At 44.1% G+C, this 23,298-nt stretch overlaps 1 protein-coding gene across 2 annotated transcripts in view; it reads left to right on the plus strand.

Annotated features, from left to right (window-relative positions):
• MYOM2 (myomesin 2) overlaps positions 1-23,298 on the plus strand; it is a 137,333-nt gene that overhangs the window by 53,202 nt on the left and 60,833 nt on the right. For both annotated transcript variants that reach the window (XM_060234923.1, XM_060234932.1), the window contains exons 10-16: positions 182-343; positions 1,488-1,629; positions 2,932-3,131; positions 7,548-7,601; positions 10,559-10,686; positions 11,980-12,163; positions 20,838-21,012. In XM_060234923.1, coding sequence (XP_060090906.1) covers positions 182-343; positions 1,488-1,629; positions 2,932-3,131; positions 7,548-7,601; positions 10,559-10,686; positions 11,980-12,163; positions 20,838-21,012 — 1,045 coding nt within the window. The remainder of the gene's footprint in view (positions 1-181; positions 344-1,487; positions 1,630-2,931; positions 3,132-7,547; positions 7,602-10,558; positions 10,687-11,979; positions 12,164-20,837; positions 21,013-23,298) is intronic.

Consider the following 23,298-nt stretch of genomic DNA (forward strand, 5'->3'; position numbering starts at 1 on the left):
AGAGGTGGCATGAATTTGAAGACTGACAGTTCCGTCTTTGGAAAAGTAGAGTTTTCTAAGGCTTAAAGTCCTCCTTAAATAAATGTACCCTAAAATGGCTGCTTCCGTGATTTATGTGGGAAGGTCAATCATCATCCCTGCTGACTTTGATGACAGATGCTTAATCCCAGTTCTCTTCCAGATGTGCTGATTAAAGAAACCAAATGGACAAAACCCTACTTTGGAGAAGGCCAGGCAACTTTGTCTTTCAGCCACCTGAACAAAGATGATGAAGGCTTGTATACGATGCGCATAGTGACAAGAGGCGGAGTGAATGAATATAGCGCATTTCTGTTTGTGAGAGGTGGGGCTTTCTATTTTTTTTTCTTTGTACAATTCTGCTCCATTTTTTTACATCTGATTATAATAACTAAACATAATAGGATCCTGACCTACTTTTCCTCAGCTCCATCACCACTGAAGTTAGGAGACACTCAGTTTTAGTGGCTGTGCCTGACATTGTAGAGAGGCTGGAAGGAAATCTTTGCATACAAGGTCCATGCTCACCAGAGAACTGTCATATTTATGTAAAATAATAGATATGCAGATGAAAATCAGATGAATATATGGAAGTAAGGAGGGTTATACTTTGACCTTATATTTGCATTCACAATTCCCCTGCAAGTAAGAATAAGGTTACAGAAGTCCTTATGGGGAGAAACCCAGCACTACATTCCACTTCTTTTTAAATGAGCATATTCCTCTATGTGCAGAAGTTAGATTGTTTTAACCTGCAGCATATCCTGACAAATGCAAATAGAATTGTGGTTGGCTATATTCTTTGACAATTGAGCCCTGATCATAAACATATTTACTTGTAAATAAAACTAATTGAGTTTCAGGATCATGGCCTTTGAAAATATTATAGCCTTCATGACAGGACATAGTTTAGTCATTTTCCCTTCTGAAACACCATTACTATCCTGTGAGGTTTTTTCTATTTTTTTTCTCATTGAAGCATGCTGCCATTATCTCTGCAATGCAGTTGTTCACCTTTATACACAATCTTAAAGAGAAAATTATGTCTCACAACTGTTAAGCTGGTGGGAAAAAAGACAGTGAGTCGGAGGCTGGATATAAGCCATATCCACCAGTGGATTTCTGAACTAGTGGGCCTTGGGGTTTGTTGATAATGGGATCTTTGTGCTTCTCTTTCCTCCTGATCCAACCATTTAGAAAACATCTGATCTGGATATTGAAGGACTTAGCTCTGAAATTTTAACTAGATCCATTATATTACATATTAAAATTACCACATGCTTCATCATGCAATTCTTTTGCATGAACAAGCCATGAAATGTAGTTAACTGATATTTAACTTTTCACTTTCAGATGCCTTGGGATTAACTCCTTGGTTTAGTCAGAGACTCAGAATGATCCACATGGCAGTTATAATGCCATTTAAATTATGGTCACTTGATTGAATCTGGATGTTTCCTTGGTTTTAGATGCTGATGCTCCGGTAATTGGAGCTCCTGGAGCACCAATGGATGTGAAATGCCATGATGCCAACAGGGATTATGTTATTGTTACTTGGAAACCACCAAATACAACCCATGAACCTCCAGTTATTGGATATTTTGTGGACAGGTATGGTTCTGGTGGGATTGACATTTGGTTTGTTTTTGTTTGAAATCTTTCAACAGTAATTTAAAAATGGAAATATAGTGTGGTTTATGAGCCTGTGACAGCTCATTTGTAAGTGTGAGCCATACTTAAATACTGCAGTCTTCAAAAAAGCAAACATGCTTATGCAAACAACCCTTTCTATTAGGTCTATAGACAGACTTCCTCATTTGGTGGGGCTGCCACATTTCCGTGTGGGATTTCAAATGAACGAATGGGGAAAATATCAAGAGTTTTAGGGCGTTTTCACACTGACCTTAATCGGCAGCGACGTCCCTCTTCACCGCGCAGGATCTGCGCGGATTTCGCACCAATTGCTGCGGAGCACCCGGAAGAGCCGCAAAATCCCGCGGCTTTTGCAGCGCAAATGGAAACCGCCAAAACCCAGTTTCCATTTGCGCCGCAAAAGCCGCGTGACTTTGCGGGTCTTCCGGGTGCTCCGCAGCAATTGGTGCGAAATCCGCGCAGATCCTGCGCAGTGAAGAGGGACGTCGCTGCCGATTAAGGTCAGTGCGAAAACACCCTTAGACAAAATTTGCCAACCCATTTGCCGACTCATGTGTTTCCATGTATTTTAGTGTCTCTGAATAAGATCCCCCCCCCCAAAAAAAAAAAAAAAGTTTGCCTGGTCATAACTACTACCTCCTATAAATAAATGAGAAGTTCCTGAAGTTGCCTCTTATCACCTCTAAGTATTTTGCCCTATTCACAATTTTAGTTGCTAAAGAGAGTGTTTTTTTCAGGATACCTGAAGGGCATAAATGTCTGGGAGAATATTGCCTGAGCACATCAGGTGGGTAGAGGCTGGAGCACTATAGCTTTTGGAGTTTAAAATACCCTCCACTTAAAAATAAGTTTTTAATTTTTTTTTAAAACTAACTTTTTTCTTTAAATCCAAGAGACTGTCATGAATCTAAAAGATTAGCAAGAGCCTGGGTGTAAATGTGCATGTTCAATTTCTTTCCTGATTTCCTCCTCCTTGCTGCAGCCCTTACTGGAGGTTTTTCAGGATTATCTGAGGACTTCCGGGGGAATGAAGGAAGGGTCATCTTTTGAGTGAACTCCTTCCATTTGCTCATCCATAGTATCCAACTTTCTAGCATTCAATATATCTGGTAAACTATAGGACATATATGAGGACATGATTTCATATAATTATTCAGACAATACTGGTCTCAAATAAACGATTTTAAAGCATCTTCTGTTAAATACTGATTTCACATATTTGGAGAAATGTTTATTTTCTTCTGTTCGCTTTGCAACTAGGTGTGAAGTAGGTACTGAAAACTGGATTCAGTGCAATGATGCTCCTGTCAAAATCTGTGTATATCCAGTGACTGGATTGTTCGAAGGGCGTTCCTATGTATTCCGAGTGAGAGCAGTCAACCAGTCTGGTATCAGCAGACCATCTAGAATCTCTGAAGCTGTGGCAGCTCTTGACCCTGTTGACTTGGAGAGGTTACAAAGTAAGTTACCAAATAAAGAACTTTTCATTATTCATCAGGCAGTAATTGAACAGAAGGTAGCTTATTGACATTTGGTGGTAGGTGAGATGTTTTCTCCCTCTTTCCTACTATTACCATCTGTGGTGGACAGGTTAGGTTCCACCTCTCCATAAGAGTGGCCAATGAAAGTTGGTGAAATGTTAGCGAGTGGACAGTTGGAAAACAGCAGTTAAGAGAACAGTTGACCGTTGGCAGCTAGGGAGTCAAGAGGGAAAACATAATATCTAACTGAGTGAAACTGTCAAGAAAAGTTGTTTAGAGCTGGCTGAAAATAGTCGGTTTATAACAAAGGATTCCGATTGCTGGATTAGGGAAATGGTACAAAAGTTCAATTGGGAATGAAATATTGTAACTTGTACTTTTCTTTCTTCAGTGTTCTATCCAGGGGCTACATGTCTCAGGGGAAGAAACACATACAAGTTAATATCTTGGTGTGTGCATGTGTGTGCGCACGCACATGTATATAAAATAGGATATGAATAAATGATGGCAGTGTGTGAATGGAAGTGTTTGAGAGCCTTCAACTTCAATAACTTTGTGTGAATGAGGGCATATTGTTAAAGGGGCTGGGTTACCTTGTCTATTGATGTCTCTGAGGATGCGAGAGGACCTGAGAGGGGAAGCCTTCTATACGTTTTAAAAGAGACAAAAAAGGTTACATACTGACCTATGTGTAACCCAGAACTAGGCAGGGGCACAAACTGGGAAAATGGTGGCTCATTTTGGCTTGTGTTTCGTTTCATTGCCCAAATTGGTGTTTCATGGTTTGTTTGATTTCCCAAACCAGTTTGTGGTTCATTTGGTTTGGGAGGTGTAGAATAGCTCCCAGTGTTAGAGATGCCAAATTCACCAGAAGTCTTCAGCAGACTCTCCTCCACCCACTCTTCAAGTTTAATGAAGATTGGGTTTGAAATGTTCGAGGTATAACCGTTCAAATCAGGTGCCCCCAGGAAAGCTCAACTTCAGCTCTCATGTCAACTAACTCTTCTTCCTTCATGCTACAACGTGAAATCTGCTGTGTCAGTGTGCCTGCGTCCATAGAGCAGAATGGGAGCTCCATAATTGTCTTCCAGAGCTGCCAATCAAACTATGGACAACTACTATGGGTGTTTCTAGGGTTCCTAGAAGTCCACCTCTAGCATTGCCTAGGAACTGATTGAATTGGCATCAGGCTGTCTGGGAAAACAAACCACGAAAATGAACCAAAAAGGAAAAAAGATGGTTCATTTTCTGGTTCAGGCATGGTGTGACCAAATGAACCAGTTTGAAACAAACCATGAACCATCCTGGTTCATGCTTGAACTGCAGTTCATTTTTTCAGTTCATGCCCATTCCTACCCAGAACCTGCCAGAGAGAGATGCCTTAGAGGGTGGTAGGTACTCTGTGTGAATGGAGAGGGGCCATAAGAACATAAGAGAAGCCATGTTAGATCAGGCCAATGGCCCATCCAGTCCAACACTCTGTGTCACAGAGTGGCCCCAAAAAATTATATATATATATATATATATATATATATATATATATACATACACACACACACACACACACACACACACACACTGTGGCTAATAGCCACTGATGGACCTGTGCGCCATATTTTTATCTAACCCCCTCTTGAAGGTGGCTATGCTTGTGGCCGCCACCACCTCCTGTGGCAGTGAATTCCACATGTTAATCACCCTTTGGGTGAAGAAGTACTTCCTTTTATCCGTTTTAACCTGTCTGCTCAGCAATTTCGTCGAATGCTCACGAGTTCTTGTATTGTGAGAAAGGGAGAAAAGTACTTCTTTCTCTACTTTCTCCATCCCATGCATTATCTTGTAAACCTCTATCATGTCACCCCTCAGTCGACGTTTCTCCAAGCTAAAGAGCCCTAAGCGTTTCAACCTTTCTTCATAGGGAAGGTGTTTCAGCCCTTTAATCATTCTAGTTGCCCTTTTCTGAACTTTCTCCAATGCTATAATATCCTTTTTGAGGTGCGGCAACCAGAACTGCACACAGTACTCCAAATGAGACCGCACCATCGATTTATACAGGGGCATTATGATACTGGCTGATTTGTTTTCAATTCCCTTCCTAATAATTCCCAGCATGGCGTTGGCCTTTTTTATTGCAAATGCACACTGTCCTGACATTTTCAGTGAATTATCTACCACGACCCCAAGATCTCTCTCCTGGTCAGTCTCTGCCAATTCACAACCCATCAACTTGTATTTGTAGCTGGGATTCTTGCCCCCAATGTGCATTACTTTGCACTTGGCCACATTGAACCGCATCTGCCACGTTGACGCCCACTCACCCAGCCTCAACAGATCCCTTTGGAGTTCCTCACAATCCTCTCTGGTTCTCACCACCCTGAACAATTTAGTGTCATCCGCAAACTTGGCCACTTCACTGCTGACTTCCAACTCTAAGTCATTTATGAACAAGTTAAAGAGCATGGGACCCAGTACCGAGCCCTGCAGCACCCCACTGCTTACTGTCCTCCACTGCGAAGACTGCCCATTTATACTCACTCTCTGCTTCCTATTACTCAGCCAGTTTTTGATCCACAAGAGGACCTGTCCTTTTACTCCATGACTTTCAAGCCATCACACCATCCAATGCCAAGTCTATTGAAAGAAAACCCTGTTCACACAATATATTTGGTTTGCTGTTGGAACTGAAGTTTGCCATCAAATTAGTCATTTTGAAGGGTCACTGTGGCTGATTACAGACCGGCACTATGGGCTGACTCAGAGACAGTTCTGAAATCAACCCCAAAAATCCTTCCGCACACAAATATCTGCCGCCTGTCCCTGTCCTATACTCACCCCATCATTCAGCCTCTGCAGGCCAGCTCAAAAAGCTATCACTTCTGAAGTGGTAGCAAATTTTTGAGCCAACAGCCAGTCGCCCAGTTGGCGTCTGAAAGCGGCAGGGTGGATGCAAGGCAACTTGACTGTGTGAAAGCACCAAGCCATCCTAAGCTGCTTCTGCCTTCCTTCCCCCTTAAAAACTGTTGGGAGCGCTTGAGCGCATGAGCACTTAACTTGTTGGGGGAAATAAGAGCAGTCCGGCTTCAGAGGTGCTTCCATGTCCGGAGGCGCCCAGCCGCCTGGCAGGCAGGATGCAGGCGCTTCGCTGGGGAGTGTGTGGAGGCTATGGGACGGCTCTTTTTGAGCTGGCTGAATTCAGGATACCTCCCAACTGCCCCAAACTGCCCATCTGCTACACCCTGTATGTTTATTTTCAAATTATGATATACTTTTATGTTATACAAATTATGATATACAGCATTATGATATACTTTTCAAAGATAGACCTCAATGCATGCAGCAGAATAGTTTGCTATCAGGTGCCTCTCCTACCCTCCTATTTGATATTGTACCTAATGAGCCTCAGAAGCTCTTCTATCAACTGTGTATTATGGACAGTTTATTTCCAATTTGTCTGTGAATGGTCCTTACACCATTTGTATGATGAGGTGTCTAACACTTGCCCGGACATCTAGAAGTGACTTTTGTTTACCTCGGGTTCAATCAGTGCTATTCCAGGTGATGGCCACTATAGATGATTTGTTTGTAGGTGGTGTTATTTAAAAATTGTCTGGTATACCAAACATATATACATCATTTGAACTCCATTTTGAATTAGTCCACTGTACAATTAAACCTTTAGTCCATAAGGGAAGTCAGAATGTCCTTCATGGTCCACTAATTAAACCCCTTCATCTTGCAACAGGTGTAAACTGCTTACATGATACATCTCATGTAAGTGCCATGATCAAGTATCTGACTTGGTTGGATTGCTCACGAGATACCCCTTGGAATGGGCTTGCTTGAATGAGCAGTCTGAGGGAGTGGGACCCCTATTTAGAATGTGACATCTGGTTAGACTGGATTTCCCAGACATCTTTACCAAACAGTGAATAGTAGATCTATCATTCATGAAATTGTCTAATTCTTTTTCACGGTGTACCTTCACTGCAGATTCCATATGCAACTAATGTGGTGTTTAAAGGATTACTTCCATTTATTCTTAAGTAACTATCAATTTTGATGGATTTCCTCCATGTTCATATGACACTGAATGATATTCCCATTGTAGATAATCTCTTACAATATTTTATAATGATACAGGATAGATACATAAGATTGATCATTCCTTTTATTTAAATATAATATTCATAGAGGATGAATCTTCATCAATAGTTAACAGCCTGTGTTTGTTTCAGTTTTCTGTAAATCCTAGCACACTGATTATTAGATTACTCTTCCTGCTGATTGCATCAACCTGGTTATCAGTGAGAAAGTCAGACTATATACATAGTGAAAAAATACAATAAATACAGTAATCTCAAATACAAAGAATTAATTTTTGGCTTGGTTTCTCAGCTATTCATTTAGATGGAGGCAAGCAAATCGTTATCTATCAAGATGACCTTGAAGGTATGTCTTTGTGTCCATGATTTTATCTCCATATGTCTCTATTTGTGCTCCTCTGCTGCTGTTCCCCATGCTGTGTTCTATTCTGTCCTCTACTCTTCTCAGTGCATTTTCTTTCCATAAGGGCTCCCTACTTTTGTTTTCTTACAATGCAAAATTAAACATGCTCTACATATGTAACTAAGATCTTGGGGATGAGGGGTTTGGGAGAAAGGAATGGGAATCTTGATTTACTGTGCTTTTGAATGTTTTACAGGCCCTGCGGAATTGGAGCAGGTCCCGGATCTCCAGGGGGAGGTCATTCTACCAGGCAGAGGCCAGGGCTGAAATTTTAAATTTGGGCTTTTATTTTTTTAATGTACTTTATTTTATATGTTTTGTTTATGTTGTAAATCACCTTGAGCTCTGTAAGGAAGAAAGGTGGCTAATAAATGTTTTAAACAAATAAAAAATAGCAGCCCCAATAGAAGTGCAGACCTTTGGCAGTGGCCATAATGACTGAGGAATGTATTTAAATATTTTCTTAAATAAAAACAATTTAAAATTTCAGCCCTAGCCTCTGCCTGGTGGAATGACCTCCCCCTGGAGATCCGGGACCTGCGGGACCTGCTCCAATTCCTCAACATAAATTTGGGCTTTTATTTTTTAATGTACTTTATTTTATATGTTTTGTTTATGTTGTAAATCACCCTAAACTCTATAAGGAAGAAAGGTGGCTAATAAATGTTCTAAACAAATAAAAAATAGCAGCCCCAATAGAAGTGCAAACCTTTGGCAGTGGCCACAATGACTTAGGGATGTATTTAAATATTTTCTTAAATAAAAGCAAAGGGCCCTGGAAAAAGGCACTTGTCTTTGGTGAGAGTAGGCTGGTGTTCCAATAGCCTAATTTCCCCCTGCGCTCTGAATTAATACATGAGACGCTAATCCAAGTTGACTAGAAGACTGCTCTGCAGAATTTGTTAATCAGGTTTATTACCATATATCCCACCATTCTAGAATGGATCATTGTCTTACAGGCAGCCTATATAGGCTGCCTGCATGTTGGGCAATCCTCCCTTGTCTCAAAAAATAAGCTCAGATAATGCTGCTGTGCCATGCTTTTGCTCATTGACACCCAGCCATATGCCAAGGGATGCCAAGCCCCACATGCTCTTTCCCAACTATGAAGAACAGCTGTGGGACAGTTGATGCTGACCAGCACCAACAGAGCTTCCTTACCAAATAGCAACAGCCAATAAGCAGCTGGTTAAGGTGAGCTCCCTTTATCTTTATTATTAGATGCTTCAGGGTGCTTGCTAATACTCTCCTACTTAAATAACAGTGACCCACAAGAATATTGCTGCTACTATGTACAACCATTCATAATTAAGTTCAGAAAAATAAGCCCACATAATAATAATATTTTATTTATATCCTGCCCTCCCCGCCGCAGTAGGCTCAGGGCATCCCACCATGTTCAGTCTAGGGGAACTACTGAACTTCCTGCTCAGCCTGTGTGTGACTCATTGATGCCAATGTGTCTTTCTCTGGGGTGGGAAGGCAGAGTAATGGCCAGGCAAAAAGGCCTGCCAGTGATAACTGGCATTTCCTTAAATGGTAATGCTGTTTCCTTCACCCATTGGCTGCAATGAATGAGCCAGTTACAGCTTTCTTTATGCAAAAACATGCCTTGTTGTCACCCTCTTAAAGGTGTTGTGGCCAGATGAAGTCTGCCAAATATAAATTAGCTCTCTAGGTTTTGCACTAAAAAGACATGCAAGTACCAGAAGGATCAGGATGTAATTAATTTTACAGAGCATGCAAAGTTGTCTTCAGAATCTGTTTTCCTTGTGCCTCCCCCTTCCATATGATCCAGTAATATAAAAGACTAGTACTAGCTTGATATGGAATTAGATGTAACCTGCCAGTCACTTAAATTGTTTCTGGAGTAAATCAGGCCAGCTGAGCTGGTGTAGCCATACCCTGAGATCCACATACTCTCATACAACTCTATGAATTGCTACTTTGTGGTAATCTGAGACCAAAGGTATCAGGACTATTGGAGTCTTTCATTCCTAGGGTATAAAGTGAATGCAGCTGGATCTACCATCCACAAATGAAAGGAGATTGAAAAAGATCTTCCCCTTCACCTGCAATCCCATTCACTGATAAGCCTCTTCTGAGGGTCATGGGACCCTCCTGAACAACCTGTCAAGTAGTGTGGAAGGCTGCAGGAAGAAGGGGGAATAGTGCAAAATACCTCTTCCTCTTGGAGTTCTGATCCAAGGTTTGCTGTGTCCGTGCAAGAGGCAAGGGGAAATTTCATAATTTCTTCTCCTTGTAGCAGCAGGAGAGTCCCATGAACCTAAACTTTGGGGCTGCACAGGTTATTTCTAGAGGAAAGTGAAGGTGGAGAAGATCTGCTTCTGCCAGAGCCTTTCATTTCAGTAGAATGTGATGTCTCCTTTCTCATTGTCATTGTTAGTGGAGAGGGGAGTTTTCTTTTATTTCTGTGTTTTACATGTATTGTTTTTATAGTTAATTGCTGTGATCTTTCATGAGCATTCTTATTCTTGCTTGTTTTTCAGCAGCAGAAGTTCTTGGTCTCATGTCTTTGATCAGACCTTTCTTCTATTTGCATAAAGCGTGAGGGCTTTATCAAGCCACTTAGTAGAGCAGATTAAAGTGATACCAGTGTGATCAAAGGAATAAAAAACCTGTTGTGAGATGATTGCACATGTTGAAAATTTTGCTTTGACTGTAAACAATCAGTGCCCCCCCTTTAATTGTCTTGTGTTAGTTTCTCAAAATAGAAATGGGGCAGCCTTCTAAATAAACTGCAGAGATGATATTAGAACCCTTTAATAGCCAAGCAATGCACTCCAACGAGGGAGTTCAGAAAGACAAGCTCTTTCATAAACTCTGACCTGGGAGGTTAATCTGGCATTTAACACTTACTGAGTCTATTACTCCTCTAGGCGAAGTTAAGATTCCAGGACCTCCCACCAATGTACATGCTTCAGAAACCAGCAAAACATATGTTGTACTCAGCTGGGATCCACCTGTTCCCCGTGGCAAAGAGCCATTATCATATTTCATTGAGAAGGTACTGTGCCATGTAGTTGCAGTCAGCTGTAAGGCATTTTGTGGCCACATACCATTTAGTTTCAAATCATTCTCAGCAGAGGCAAGAAAAACAATAAAATGAGCAAACCCAAGGCTATGCAAAGGGTGGATAGAAAAGCATGGGAAACTGGGTATTTTGTTGCATTACTTAATATGAATTGAAAAATGAGGCATGGCAATAGAGAGATCAACAAGGCAGAGGTTGTGTTGTAGGTACCACTAAGAAACTGTGGCTTTTTGGTGTTCCTGTTACAAAAGGCTAGTGGAATAGCGGGACCATTTAGTGAGCTTACCTGAATGAGTAACAATTGATGGGTGTGCTTCCAAAAGAGTAATGAACAAGGCTCTTTTTTTTTTTTTTATGAAGCTCACTTGTCATCTACTGGAAATACATTGAATCTTAGCCCAACTCTGGAACCTGCTGTTAATTTTATGCCAGGATGGAGCAAGATGTTTTTGGGTGCAATAGGACAAATGAATACAAAGCTACTTGATTCTCAAAAATGACAGTCAGCTGCAATGATAGTCTTTCCCAAGACACAGCAGTGCTCAGAATGTGGTTCATACTCAGTTTTCTCAAAACAGTTTCCAAACTGTCAGTGAATAATGCCTGCCTAAAAGGGTATCTGGTTCATGTCTTTTTTTAAGTCCTCTTGTATAATTCATAGAATTGAGTCCTAGATTTTGATCCCATTTAGAGGCTCTGCAGAGAGAAACAGAGCTGATTCTCCTCTCCCAAGGAAGACTTCTGACTCCCACCCAAGCTATTCCTGGAGGTCCCCCATTCCCAAGGAGCAGAATTTTTAGGGGCATTTGAGGGTTCAGTGGGAAGGGGTGGTGGGAAAGTTATTCACTATGGGCAGGAATCTTACAGTTTGTGGAAATTTTAAGCAGAAGTCAAGCCATAAAGTCCTAGATTTGGAAAAAGTCTTGTAGACCATTTGTTCTTTACCTTGCTCAGTTAAGGAAATCCAAAGCTGAAGCATTCCTGACAAATAATTGTGCATCTTTTTCTTGATTACCTCCATTGATGAAGATCCTCTCTTTTAGATTATTAGTTACATAATCAAATTTGCTATTTTCATTATGAAGCATCTTTTTACATGAACAAACAAGTGCCAGGTGAAATTAAAAGATCATCTTAGGTTGCCTTTAACTTAGTGATCTGACATTATGTCAATAACCAAGCATATAGCTAGCAGTCTTGTCACAAGACAGAGGAACTCTATTGGCAGCTCTCACAAAATAGTAATACTGTTTCTCATTTTAATAGTCTATTGTTGGCAGTGGAAGCTGGCAGAGAGTCAATGACCAAGTGGCAGTGAGATCTCCTCGCTATGCAGTGTTTGATCTTGTCCAAGGGAAGTCCTATGTGTTCCGAGTTTTGTCAGCGAACAAGCATGGGATTAGTGATCCTTCTGAAATAACACCTCCTATTCAAGCACAGGATGCCATTGGTAAGGCAGTGTTATAAATCTGAGCAAAATAAGTCAAAGACATTCAGATAACACTTAAAGCAGGCTGTTCTGTCAGCATATTCCGTTCAGGTCACACTGTAATATATTCGGCTACGTACAAAATGATATGTCAATACTGTGGGTAATTGTTGGTTGTATCAAAGTCTAGAGTGGTTTATATATTTATTGAAAAGTTTTCTAGGCAGTCCTTCAGGTCCATTAACCTAGTAGATCCTAGCAACTGGCAGTCTCAAAATATTCCAGTCTAATAAAACAGGTGCTTTCAAATTGAAGTTCTGCCTTTTAGCTGTATTGGAAAGTTTCACAATCTTATTAGATCAGAGCTATAAAATATGTGTTGAGTGTATGGGAATTTTTAGAATTTTGAGAGAGAAAAGTAAGTACCACCACAATATACCATGAAGAACCTTCCCTGCATTCATACTTTTTTTAAAAAATAATTTTTCCATTAAATGTAAAGTCTATTGGCAAGGAGTGGGAAATGGAACATTTCAGCTTTTGTAGGGAATCCATAAAACATCCAGGTATTAGTGTAAACACCTGAGCCTATTAATATTTATCCCATTGAAACAAATTGTGGCTTTAGTTACCATCTATAAATTTTTATAAGAGCAGATTCTCTGCTAGTGGAATCTATTTGAGATCATTACTGGGGAATAAATAATCCTGTGTACAGAGGATTTTATCTGGCATGTGTATGAAGGTATTTTGGGTGTGAAAGGTGCTAGGAGAGTAGAATAAATTAACCTGGTAAAGGCTGTAAGAATGTAAATCCTGTTTCTCCTCCTCTATCTTTGTCTCTTCCATTTTCTTTTACTCCTTGTGGTGGGTGGATTGTCTCCCCCTTCCTTTTTAGAGTTGTTGTGGCAAAATAGTCTCAAACTATAACAAATTTGCTACAAAGACAATATGAGTCAAACTGCAAGCACAGGGCACCTGATGCCATTTAAGCTCTGCCTACTACTCCGTCTTCTTGGAATGAGCTAAAGCTCCCTGCCTCTCCTTCCCCCCAATTTCATCACCATCATCACTAAGAACATAAGAGAAGCCATGTTGGATCAGGCCAACGGCCCATCCACTCCAACACTCTGTGTCACACAGTGGCAAAAATTTTTATATATACACACACACTGTGGCTAATAGCCACTGATGGACCTGTGCTCCATATTTTTATCTAAACCCCTCTTGAAGGTGGCTATACTTGCGGCCGCCACCACCTCCTGTGGCAGTGAATTCCACATGTTAATCACCCTTTGGGTGAAGAAGTACTTCCTTTTATCCGTTTTAACCTGTCTGCTCAGCAATTTCATCGAATGCCCACGAGTGGCATGGGATAAGAGTCAAGGACTCAACAGAAAAAATGGAAGGAAAGAATGTGAAAGTGACAAGGAAAAGCAGAAAAGGAAGGGGTATGAGAGGGTGAAAGAAAACAGTGAGAGGAGGGGAACTTGAAAAAGGATAATGTACGAAAGCTGTTTGGAATCAAGGCAGCAAGTTAGTAGGCACCAGATTGGAATTGTGATTAATTTTTATCAGTAGTCTTGTTTAACACACTATTTCTATTGGTGTCTTTCTGAAGAACCTTAATAATCATTTTAATGCCACAGGGCACAATATGAACCCCAATGTGATTTATTGGAAGAAGAATCTGTTGAAGTGAAGCATTGTTAAGATCTCAGTGGAAGTAATAAGCACATGGTCCTTCCATTCAAATCAGTTGGGCTTAAAACTGTCCAGCTTTGACTGAGCAGTAGGACTGTCAACAACAACAAAAAAATTCGGTAATATCCGGATTCGGAAATATTTGGAAATAAAATTTTTGGTATTCCGGATATTACCGAATAGGGTATTCGTATATATCCGAATATACCGCTATATTCGGATATATATGGTATTCGGCTCCCATTATACCCTATGAGCCATTGAAGTCAATGGCAAAATAGGGTCAATAGCAAAATAGAGAAGTCGCCTGGAGGGGAGGGGGTTTGAGGGAGAGCCCCCAAATTTGCAGGGGACCTGCAGGGGACTCTCCCCTACAAAACCCCCAAGTCCCAAAAAGATTGGGCCAGGGGGTCCCTGTCTGTGGGCTCCCCAAAGCCCCCAAAACTGCAGGGGACTCTCCCACATGCAACCCCCATGGCCCAAGAAGACTGCACCTATCTGTGGACACCCCAAAAGGTACACTGCTCCCAATGGTGGGAAAAAACCAATTAGCCACTTCCCCCACTGTAATTATCATGGGAAAAGTGGCTCTGGGAGCAGCGTTTTTTGGCGAGAGCCCCCAAAACTGCTGTGCATGTCCAATTCCTGGGACACCCAAAGCCAAACCTACCTTCAAATCAGAGAATTTCTATAGGACCCCAATGCACTATATTCATCTATCTACTCTGTACGCACCCTGGCACCAACATAAACCCAGTTGCCAACCTCAGTGCCACACAAAACACAATCTGGTCAAGGTCTGCTCTGCAGACCGGGCTGCAGCAAACCCAGATGCCAGCTCTCCAGCCCTGCCCCAAACAACGCAGGGAGAGCTGGCCAAGCACACCAACCATCCTGGTTCTGGGTCTCTCACCCAGATGCCAGCTTCCCTGCCATAGAACACATAATCTACAGATGCCAGTTCTCCAGCCCTGCCCCAAAGAACACAACTCTCAAACAACAGGAGCAGTGTACCGCACCTAGTCCACATCTGTATTTGACACAAAGCAAGATGAAGCATTTAGACTTACCTTGAGCGATGAATGGTTGGCTGGTCTAGACTCTTCGGCGTTACCCAGAGTGCACCACGAGGAAGCGAGCCAGTGTTGCACCCCAAATGAAGGAAATATATGAGAGGGCCTCAGAGAGTGAGAGGGAGGGAACCATTCCTTCTCTCTCAGCAGCAACACACACCAGCCATAACTGTCCCACTAGGGGAACTTTAGCCAAGGTGTCACTGACCTCCTCATCACAGCCCCCCCCCCCCCACCGTCTTTTACCTCCAGTGAAGAAGAAACAGAAGGAAAAGAAGAAATAGAGGACAAGAAACAAAGACGACATTGGATTTCCCTCCTGCCCTTCACTCTGAGTCTCAAAGCGGCTTACACAACAAGTCGCACAGTCTCCCTTTTGTCTTCTCCTGCCCTCCCCCCACAGCAAATGCCTTGGTTTGGCCTGAGAGAGCTCTCACAGAAGGCACCCTTAAAAAAAAACAACCTCTGAGAGCTCCATGGCTGACACAAGGCCACTCCAGCAACTGCTCTGCCAGCAGAGCAGTGGGGAATCACACCAGTTAAAAAAAAGATAACAGTCCATATATTTAACCATTATGGCACTCTGACTGGAGCTGCTGGCTTTTCTTAGCCCTTTCAAAAATTCTATTGGCTATGATGACTTCGGGATTGGGAAAATTTTCTTTTACTGCTCTGCACTGACTTCATGCAGCATTCTTTCTGTGTCAGGCAGGCAGCATGATGGGAGAAATGTTGGGGCTGGGCCATTTTCCCACCAATCAATTGACCAATTACTGGGCTCTGGGCTGAGGCTCCTTCTGGGCTCTCTCTACTTTTATTTTAGGAAGGAGCGTTTCCCTGACTTCTCTGATCAGACTGAGAGTGGATACAGGCACAACCAGGTGCTCACTTCATACACCCTCAGAGTCCATGTCTGGGCAGCAGAACAGTGGCATGTTGACCTTCAAGAAGACCAGCATTGCCACTGTGCCGGGACTGAGGCCTCGCGATGCAGGCTGACAGTGCTGCCCGCATGGAAAAAACTCGCTCTCAACGCTCGTCGGTGGGCACGAGAGGAACGCCTGGGCCACAGCAGAGAGGTCCAGCCAGATCGTCTCCTTCGAGACCCAGTAGTCCAATGGACTCATGTCCATTGCGGCGTGCAGGGCTCCTCAAGGTACACTCTGACCTGCGCAGCATCTGTGTCTGCTCTCATGGGCCCAGCGCTCCGGGAGCAGCCAGAAAACCATCTAAAGAGTGCCATCTCTGCAGTCTTCGGTGTGGGAGCCTTGTGGGAAACGCCGCCTAGCAGGGGAAGGGGGGGGGGTCGAGCAGCAGCCAGCAAAACAGAGGAGCTGCTTTCACCCCTCACTTCCTCAGCTCCTGCTGACCTTGCTTTCTTGGCCCGCCTCTGCTCAACCTCTTGCGAGAGCTTGTCTCACCAATGTTTGAGGTTGCTGACTCATTCAGCAACCTTGCCCTTACAGCATGGGTCACACATGGCTGCCTGCATGTAGACCTTCTGCTTCATGAGTGCCCCAAAACGTTGCTCAAGCCCGCTTTGAAGACGTCTCATGAGCGCGCGCACTGCTGGAAGGTAGTCTGCACAGTCTTCACATCACACCAGAAACTGGGCCAGTATCCCCTGGGCCATGTGGACCATGGGAACGACCAGTGCGATGCTTGCCGTGTCAGATGAGAGCATCTCCATGAAGGTCTTAAAAGGCTGAAGAACCTCCACAGTCTGAGGCACAGTCAACCAGTCCTCCTCGTTGAGCTGGCTCTCCTCTGAAGTGACCCTGCTCTCATCGATCTGGCCATCCAGGGCAGCTCTCAGCTCCACCAAGCGCTGCAGCATGGCACAGGTGGAGTTCCAGCAAGTGCTTACGTCCCCCATCAGGTGGTGATCTGGCAAGCAGATCAGTGCCCGTTTCTCCTCCAGCAAATGAGCGTCTGTATTGCTGTGGGAGAAGTGACTCACCATGTGTCGGCATTTCTGGAGCAGAAGCCGACACTTGTGAGTCGTCGCGATGTAATCATCATCCCTTTGGGATGACTGACCCACAGTGTCCATCACCACGTTGTGGATCAGGTGGGTTGTGCAGGGAATGCGTATAATGCCCACACGCTCGGTCATTGTGATCATGTTCATGCCACCATCTGTCACCATGAATCCCGCAGTGACCCCACTGCCTACCCATTCCTCTATCAGCCTAGTGTTGATGGCACTGATGTTGTCCCGCATGTGTGGCATGTCGATTGGCTTGGTATGCAGCAAGGCCTTGTGATAGCTGGCCTGGGGGCCCTGACCCTGCTTGTCGCTTTCACCCCCCCCACCTCCTTGGCTTGCCACCAGTGCGCAGTCAGGGACAGATACCCTTCATTTGAATTGTGGGGAGTCCACAAATCTGAGGTGAAGTGAACAGTTGCCCCGGCAGCATGGGACAAATGCTCCCTCACCACAGACTTCATTGCCCTGAAAAATTTTGGCACAATGCTCCCGCTCATTGTTGTGCGGCAGGGAACCTTGTACCAGGTGGCAAGTTTATGGAGCATCCCCTGTAAGCCATTACTATCCACTAAGGAGAACAGACGTCCCTTGGCTATCATCTCGGGATGTACCAAGTGATCTCCGCACTAAGGCACTTCCTCACTGCCCTTGTTGGTATGCTAAAGCCACCCTCACCAAGCATCTCGGTCACAGTTGCCGGGCGCTGCCTCCTTACCACAGAACTCCCTGGGAGAGCTCTGGAGGTGGATACAGCAGGAGGATCCACCTCCGTGCTGGGTGGTGTGGCCAACTTGGGCACCCCACTGGCAGCCTGTCTCTCCCCTCGAAGAAGCACTGCCGCATGGTGCTTCATCAAGTGGTTCTACATCCCCACAGTCAAGAGATGGGCAAGATCCCTCCCATGACTGATGCAGTCCCTACAAAGCTGGCACTGTGCAAACTGGGATCCTCCGTGATCTGGAAGTGCTTCCAGACATTGGAGGAGAATGAGTGCCCACGCTTACGGGAAGATGGGGTCACCGGAGCTGCCTCCTGCGAGGGGCTCAGGAAAGGCACGTTGTGCCTTGGGGTGATAGGAGTAGATGGCCCTTGGGGAGGAGGGGGTGGAGAGGGCGGCACCTGGGGGTGCCTCTCCATCTCTTCCTCCTCCACCTCCTTCAGTGGCATCTCCTCTTGTCCATCCCCAGAAGGCCTGCTGGAGTCCAGAGGAACCAGAGAAGTGGGTTAGTCAGTGGGCACCATCTTCTTCAGCTCTGCCATAACCCTCTGCATCCTTGGGGTGATGCTGAGAGACAGAAACTGTCACTCAGCCCCAGCCCCAAAGGCGACTGCTCTTGCTCCCTTTCCTCCCACTGCTGATGCTGAGCAACAACAGCTGGAGGAGCGAGTTCCTGAGCAGCAGACTCCTGCCCAGTGCCAGCAGCTACAGGCACCTCTACTGGGGCAACCCCTGAGGCAGCCACGGGGAAGAGGCGGGGTCTCTTCCTCACACCACTAAACCCCAAGGGTGGAGTGGTGAAAGGTCCCTCTGGAGCAGTCCCACGCACAGGTGTGGGGGTCCTCCCCCTTCCCCTCCCCTTCACCCCTCTGGTCTTCTACTTCGCTTTGCCCCCAGGGCCCCTCTTAGTTCCCTTCCTGCCACTCATCTTTCCCCTTGGCCAAGCTCTGTCTAGACTGATAGTGTTTGGGGTGTTTAGATCACCCAACCTGCTACACCATGCAACCTTACCAATTAGAACCTGACTCCTTTTTAATTACCCTCCTCCCACCAAATTTTCTTTTTTAAAAGAGGTTCCTAATCTATTCTGCTAAAAATTTCCTTTTTTGTGTTTAAGCTGGTAGTTTAAACTAGGGAAACCTGACTGTACCTGGCTGAATGTTTTAAAAGGCTTCCTCGAGATGGACAAATAAACTTTTTAGTGGAACTTTAAAGCTTCCCCTAACTGAATGTACTAGGACAAACCTGATTTCCGTTTAAACAAGAAATGCAGGTGTCCCCTAAATGAAAATAAATCTGGTGTAACCCTGACTAAATCAAATAGGCTGGCACTGACCGTCAGTCACTGAAGGCAAAGTGCACAGTTTTGCTACGCAGTTATTTTTAGTACAACCCCCCCTTGCCTAGGTTAGCTGCCTTTACAGTAAAACCTTTGCTCTTTTTAGATTCCTGACACTTCCTATTAAATCACCAAACTGCAACCCTACACTAAGTTAAGTGAAAGGGGGAAAAAAAAACTATCAGGCAGTCCCTCCTAACACCAGCCTAACAGATATGGATCCTATTTAAATGCCCTGCCAAAAAAATCAAAAACTGCAAGAGCACCAGACCAGAAGACCAAAAAACACCAGGCAAACCAAGCACCCCCCCAAAAAAAACAACAAACAAACAAAACCTCAGGCCACAGACAAGTAGACTTTGCCAAAGGACCACCAGACCAGGCTACTGGCTAGCAAACAACAGAGCACAAGGCAGAGAGACCAAGAAGGGTCACCAGCCCTCCCCCGCAACCTACCCACAAGCCCAAACTAGCACGCCAACCAGACCATGTAGGCTAAGTTGGCACTGAGGCCACAGGAGAAATAAAAGCCAAGGGACTGACCAGACCAGGCTACTGGCTAGCAAGCAACAGAGCACAGCAGAGACCAAGAAGGGTCACCAGCCCTCCCCTCTCCCCCGAGCCTTCCCACAAGCCCAAACCAGCATGCCAACCAGACTAGGTTGGCTAAGTTGGCACTGAGGCCACAGGAGAAATAAAAGCCAAGGGACTGATCGGACCAGGCTACTGGCTAGCAAGCAACAGAGCACAGGACAGACACTCAGGCCACAGAAAAATGGCCTGTTCCAAAGCAAACAAACAGAGGCCCAAAACAACAACAGAGCAAAGCAGAAATTATTTTAACAAACTAGGCAAAAGTGATTAAAGCAAACAATCCCAGCCAGGCCAGGCCAAAGCCACTCCCTTCCCCCTCAGCAACTCGTCCCCTCAACACAAAACCACCCAGACACCTACCCAAGGAAAACAGAAGATTTTCTAAAAGATAGAAACAGAAACCTACTTTTAAAAATTCCCAAGTCCCCTTCCCCACAATAAAGAAAAAAAAAGGAAGGATCTCACCCAGATGCTGAAATCCAGGTCCAGGATTCAGGATCAGGATCACCACACCAGGCCACAGAGAGCAGAGCAGTGGAGCTCTTTGCCAAAGCAGCAGAGGCTCAGCACCAGCTCACAGTCTCTCTATGGCAACAGGAACAGCAATGGAGTCCAGGGGGCAAGAGATGGTAAATAAATACCCTCTCTCTGCCCATGAACAGAACAGAACAGTTTGAAAATAAATTGTTCTGTTCTCTGTTTGGCTTGAGGGGGAAAACATGCAATTCCATTGGAGAATTGCAGTTTCTCCCTTACCCATGCAGAAATAGCCCTGCAGGATCCTGCAAAGCCACAAAGTTGCACTTTACAGAAATGCATGCCTCTGATTGGTCAGAGGCCTCCTTCCCCCCTCCCCCCATCCAGAGGCGGAAAAAGGCCAGGCAAAGGCAGGAAAGGCAATCACAGACTGCCTATTGCCTTTCCCTATTGTTTTAAAGGGAAGGAATAGCTTTACCGAATATTTCTGAATAGTACCGTAAATATTCGGAAATCAGGTTTTTGGAATTCAAAAATAGGCTCAGATGCCTATCCGGAATATCTATTTCCGAATATTTACCAAAATGGCTCTATTCGGTAAAAATTTGGTAAAGCTTTATCCGAATTGACAGCCCTACTGAGCAGTATTAACATTGTGCTGATTCCACAGTTGGGATATCCTGTTCTAAGAACTTGTTTACTGGTACAAGTTATTTTAGAATTGGGAAGCAAGTGGTTGTAGGTTATATATGTTACATAACTTGCTCCAAATGAAGTAAATGCTTCTTTCTATGGCATAGTTGTTCCATCTGCTCCGGGACGCATTGTAGCAACAAGAAATACAAGGACTTCTGTTATAGTACAGTGGGATAAGCCAAAACATGAAGAAGATCTGTTTGGCTATTATATTGATTGTTCTGTGGTGGGATCAAATCGCTGGGAACCCTGTAATCATAAGCCTATCAAGTATACCAGGTACAGAAAAATCTTTATATATTTTGTTTCATTTTCTACATTCCTCCCCCCTTCCCCAAACAAAATCCAGTGGTTTTTTTGTCTTCAGTATAGCTTCAGAAACACATATGGTCCCATTTCACATCTAAATCTAATATCTAAATGACACGACAATACAGAAAGGGAGAATACCTTGGATTCATTCTTTATAGGTGTTACCTAATACCTAGGGAGGAAAATGCTGCTATGGAAGGAGCAATATTAGTTGGTCTACTTATATGTTTCCTCCATCCAGACATTACTGGAGTTGTACAGGACTGGATCTCACTCCTACACTATTGTGGCAATTACATATTGGATCTCAGAGGGCTCCATGAAGAAGATGCCATAAGCTTCCATACAGAAGGTCCCAGGTTCAATTTGTGGAATTTTTTATTCGATTGTGTCAGCGATGGGAAGGATCCCTGCCTGAAACTTTGGACTTCTGCTGTCAGAGTACATAATACTAGGCTAGATGAATTAATGGACAACTTGATGTACTCATTTGTACCTTTTAGAGGCTACTGCTGGCACAGAATGCTGAGTAGGGATGGGCATGAACTGGCTCAGAAATTAGTTTGTGATGAATTTTTGCTGATTCGTGGTTTGTGAACTCAAGTTTGTGGCAGGGGGTAGAACTTGGAGGGCACATAGAGGAGCATCTAGGGGAAGTCCACTGTGAGTTTGATGTCTCTAGCAAGACCTGTTCTATACATTCCTGAACCTTCACCTGTCATTTTCTCCAAAAGCCCTTTCTTGGGCAGGGCCAGATCTAAGGGGGGGGGGGCAGAGGGGGGTGCCAAATTTGGTATGGAGTCCATTGTATTCTATGGGACTAAGATAGAATGGCCCATAAGGGGGTGCCATTTTTTAATTCCCTCCCCTCAAAAAAATGTAGATCCGATCCTGTTCCTGGGGCATCTTCTTTGGAGAGAGGGGAAACTTGGACCCCATAAATCCAGTCCTCACCAAACTTGGAGGGCAGGTAGAGAAGAGTGAGTCAGAGATCCCCTGTGAATTTGGTGTCTCTAGCACATTGGGTGGAGGGCCGTTCTACCACACCACAGACCTCACAAATCAAACCAGTTCATTTGGTGGCTAAAAGTCAGTGATAGTTCTTTTTTAAAAAAAATAAAAAGAGCTTTATTAAATCAGTTGAAATTAGCAGTAATCACATGTACAACTGGGGTAAAAAGTTCAATAAGATACAGTATGGTAATGAATTGATTGTGCTACAATACTCTGTTACAACAAATATAAAAAACAAAAGATAGACTGGGTATTCCACAAACCACAAACTGAATGTCATTTTCCTGGTTCATGCCCAGCTCTAACGCTGAGTTCACCCTTACTAATGTTCATTTGTTGAGTATCTTCACTGTCTTTCAGAATATGGGCACAATTTATTCTCATTCTTAGTAAAAACATTTCAGTGCCACTTTTCTGCCCAAATAGTCTCCAGAAGGCAAACATTGGGCGTTTTCGCACTCACCTTCAAGTGGTGCGACCACCCTCCTCACGCCGGCGGATCTGCAGGGATTTCGCACCAGAAGCGCCGGCGCACCCAAAAGAGGCGGCGACTTCCGTCGCGAAACCAGCTCAAACGTTTTCCTGCTTCTTGGCGGTTTCCGTTTGAGCTGGTTTCACGACGGAAGTCGCCGGCTCTTTTGGGTGCGCCGGCGCTTCTGGTGCGAAATCCCTGCAGATCCGCCGGCGTGAGGAGGGTGGTCGCACCACTTGAAGGTCAGTGCGAAAACGCCCATTGAAACATTTCATTTCAAATGAAAATAGTTTTAAAATAAAGTGCATATAAAAACAAATAATTCAATAAAAACATATGGACCCACAAACACACATAAGAACCCAAATAAGGAAGGCTATTCCAAACAAAACACAAAAGTCTTCACCCTCTGGCAGAAGACAATGATAGAGGGAGATAAACAAATCTCCTGGGAGAGGGAGTTTCAAAGTTTTGGCACCATGATCAAGAAGGCCCTTTCTTGAACTGCCACCCTTCTATCCTCAGATGGTAGGGACAACTGAAGCAGCATCTCTAAAGATGAGTGGAGTGGATGGGTAAGTTCATATGGTAGAATGTGATCTTTAATGTATTCTGGCTACAAGTTATATAGAGCTTTAAAGGCCAATAACAGGACCTTAAATTGGGTCTGGAAGCAAATATGTGAGCCAGTGTAGTTAGAACAAGACTGGAGTGATGTAGTCCCTGTGACCCACTCCAGTGAACATTCTGGCTGTAGCATTCTGTAC

The sequence above is a fragment of the Heteronotia binoei genome, chromosome 1 (assembly GCF_032191835.1).
Source record: "Heteronotia binoei isolate CCM8104 ecotype False Entrance Well chromosome 1, APGP_CSIRO_Hbin_v1, whole genome shotgun sequence".
Lineage (NCBI taxonomy): Eukaryota > Metazoa > Chordata > Lepidosauria > Squamata > Gekkonidae > Heteronotia > Heteronotia binoei.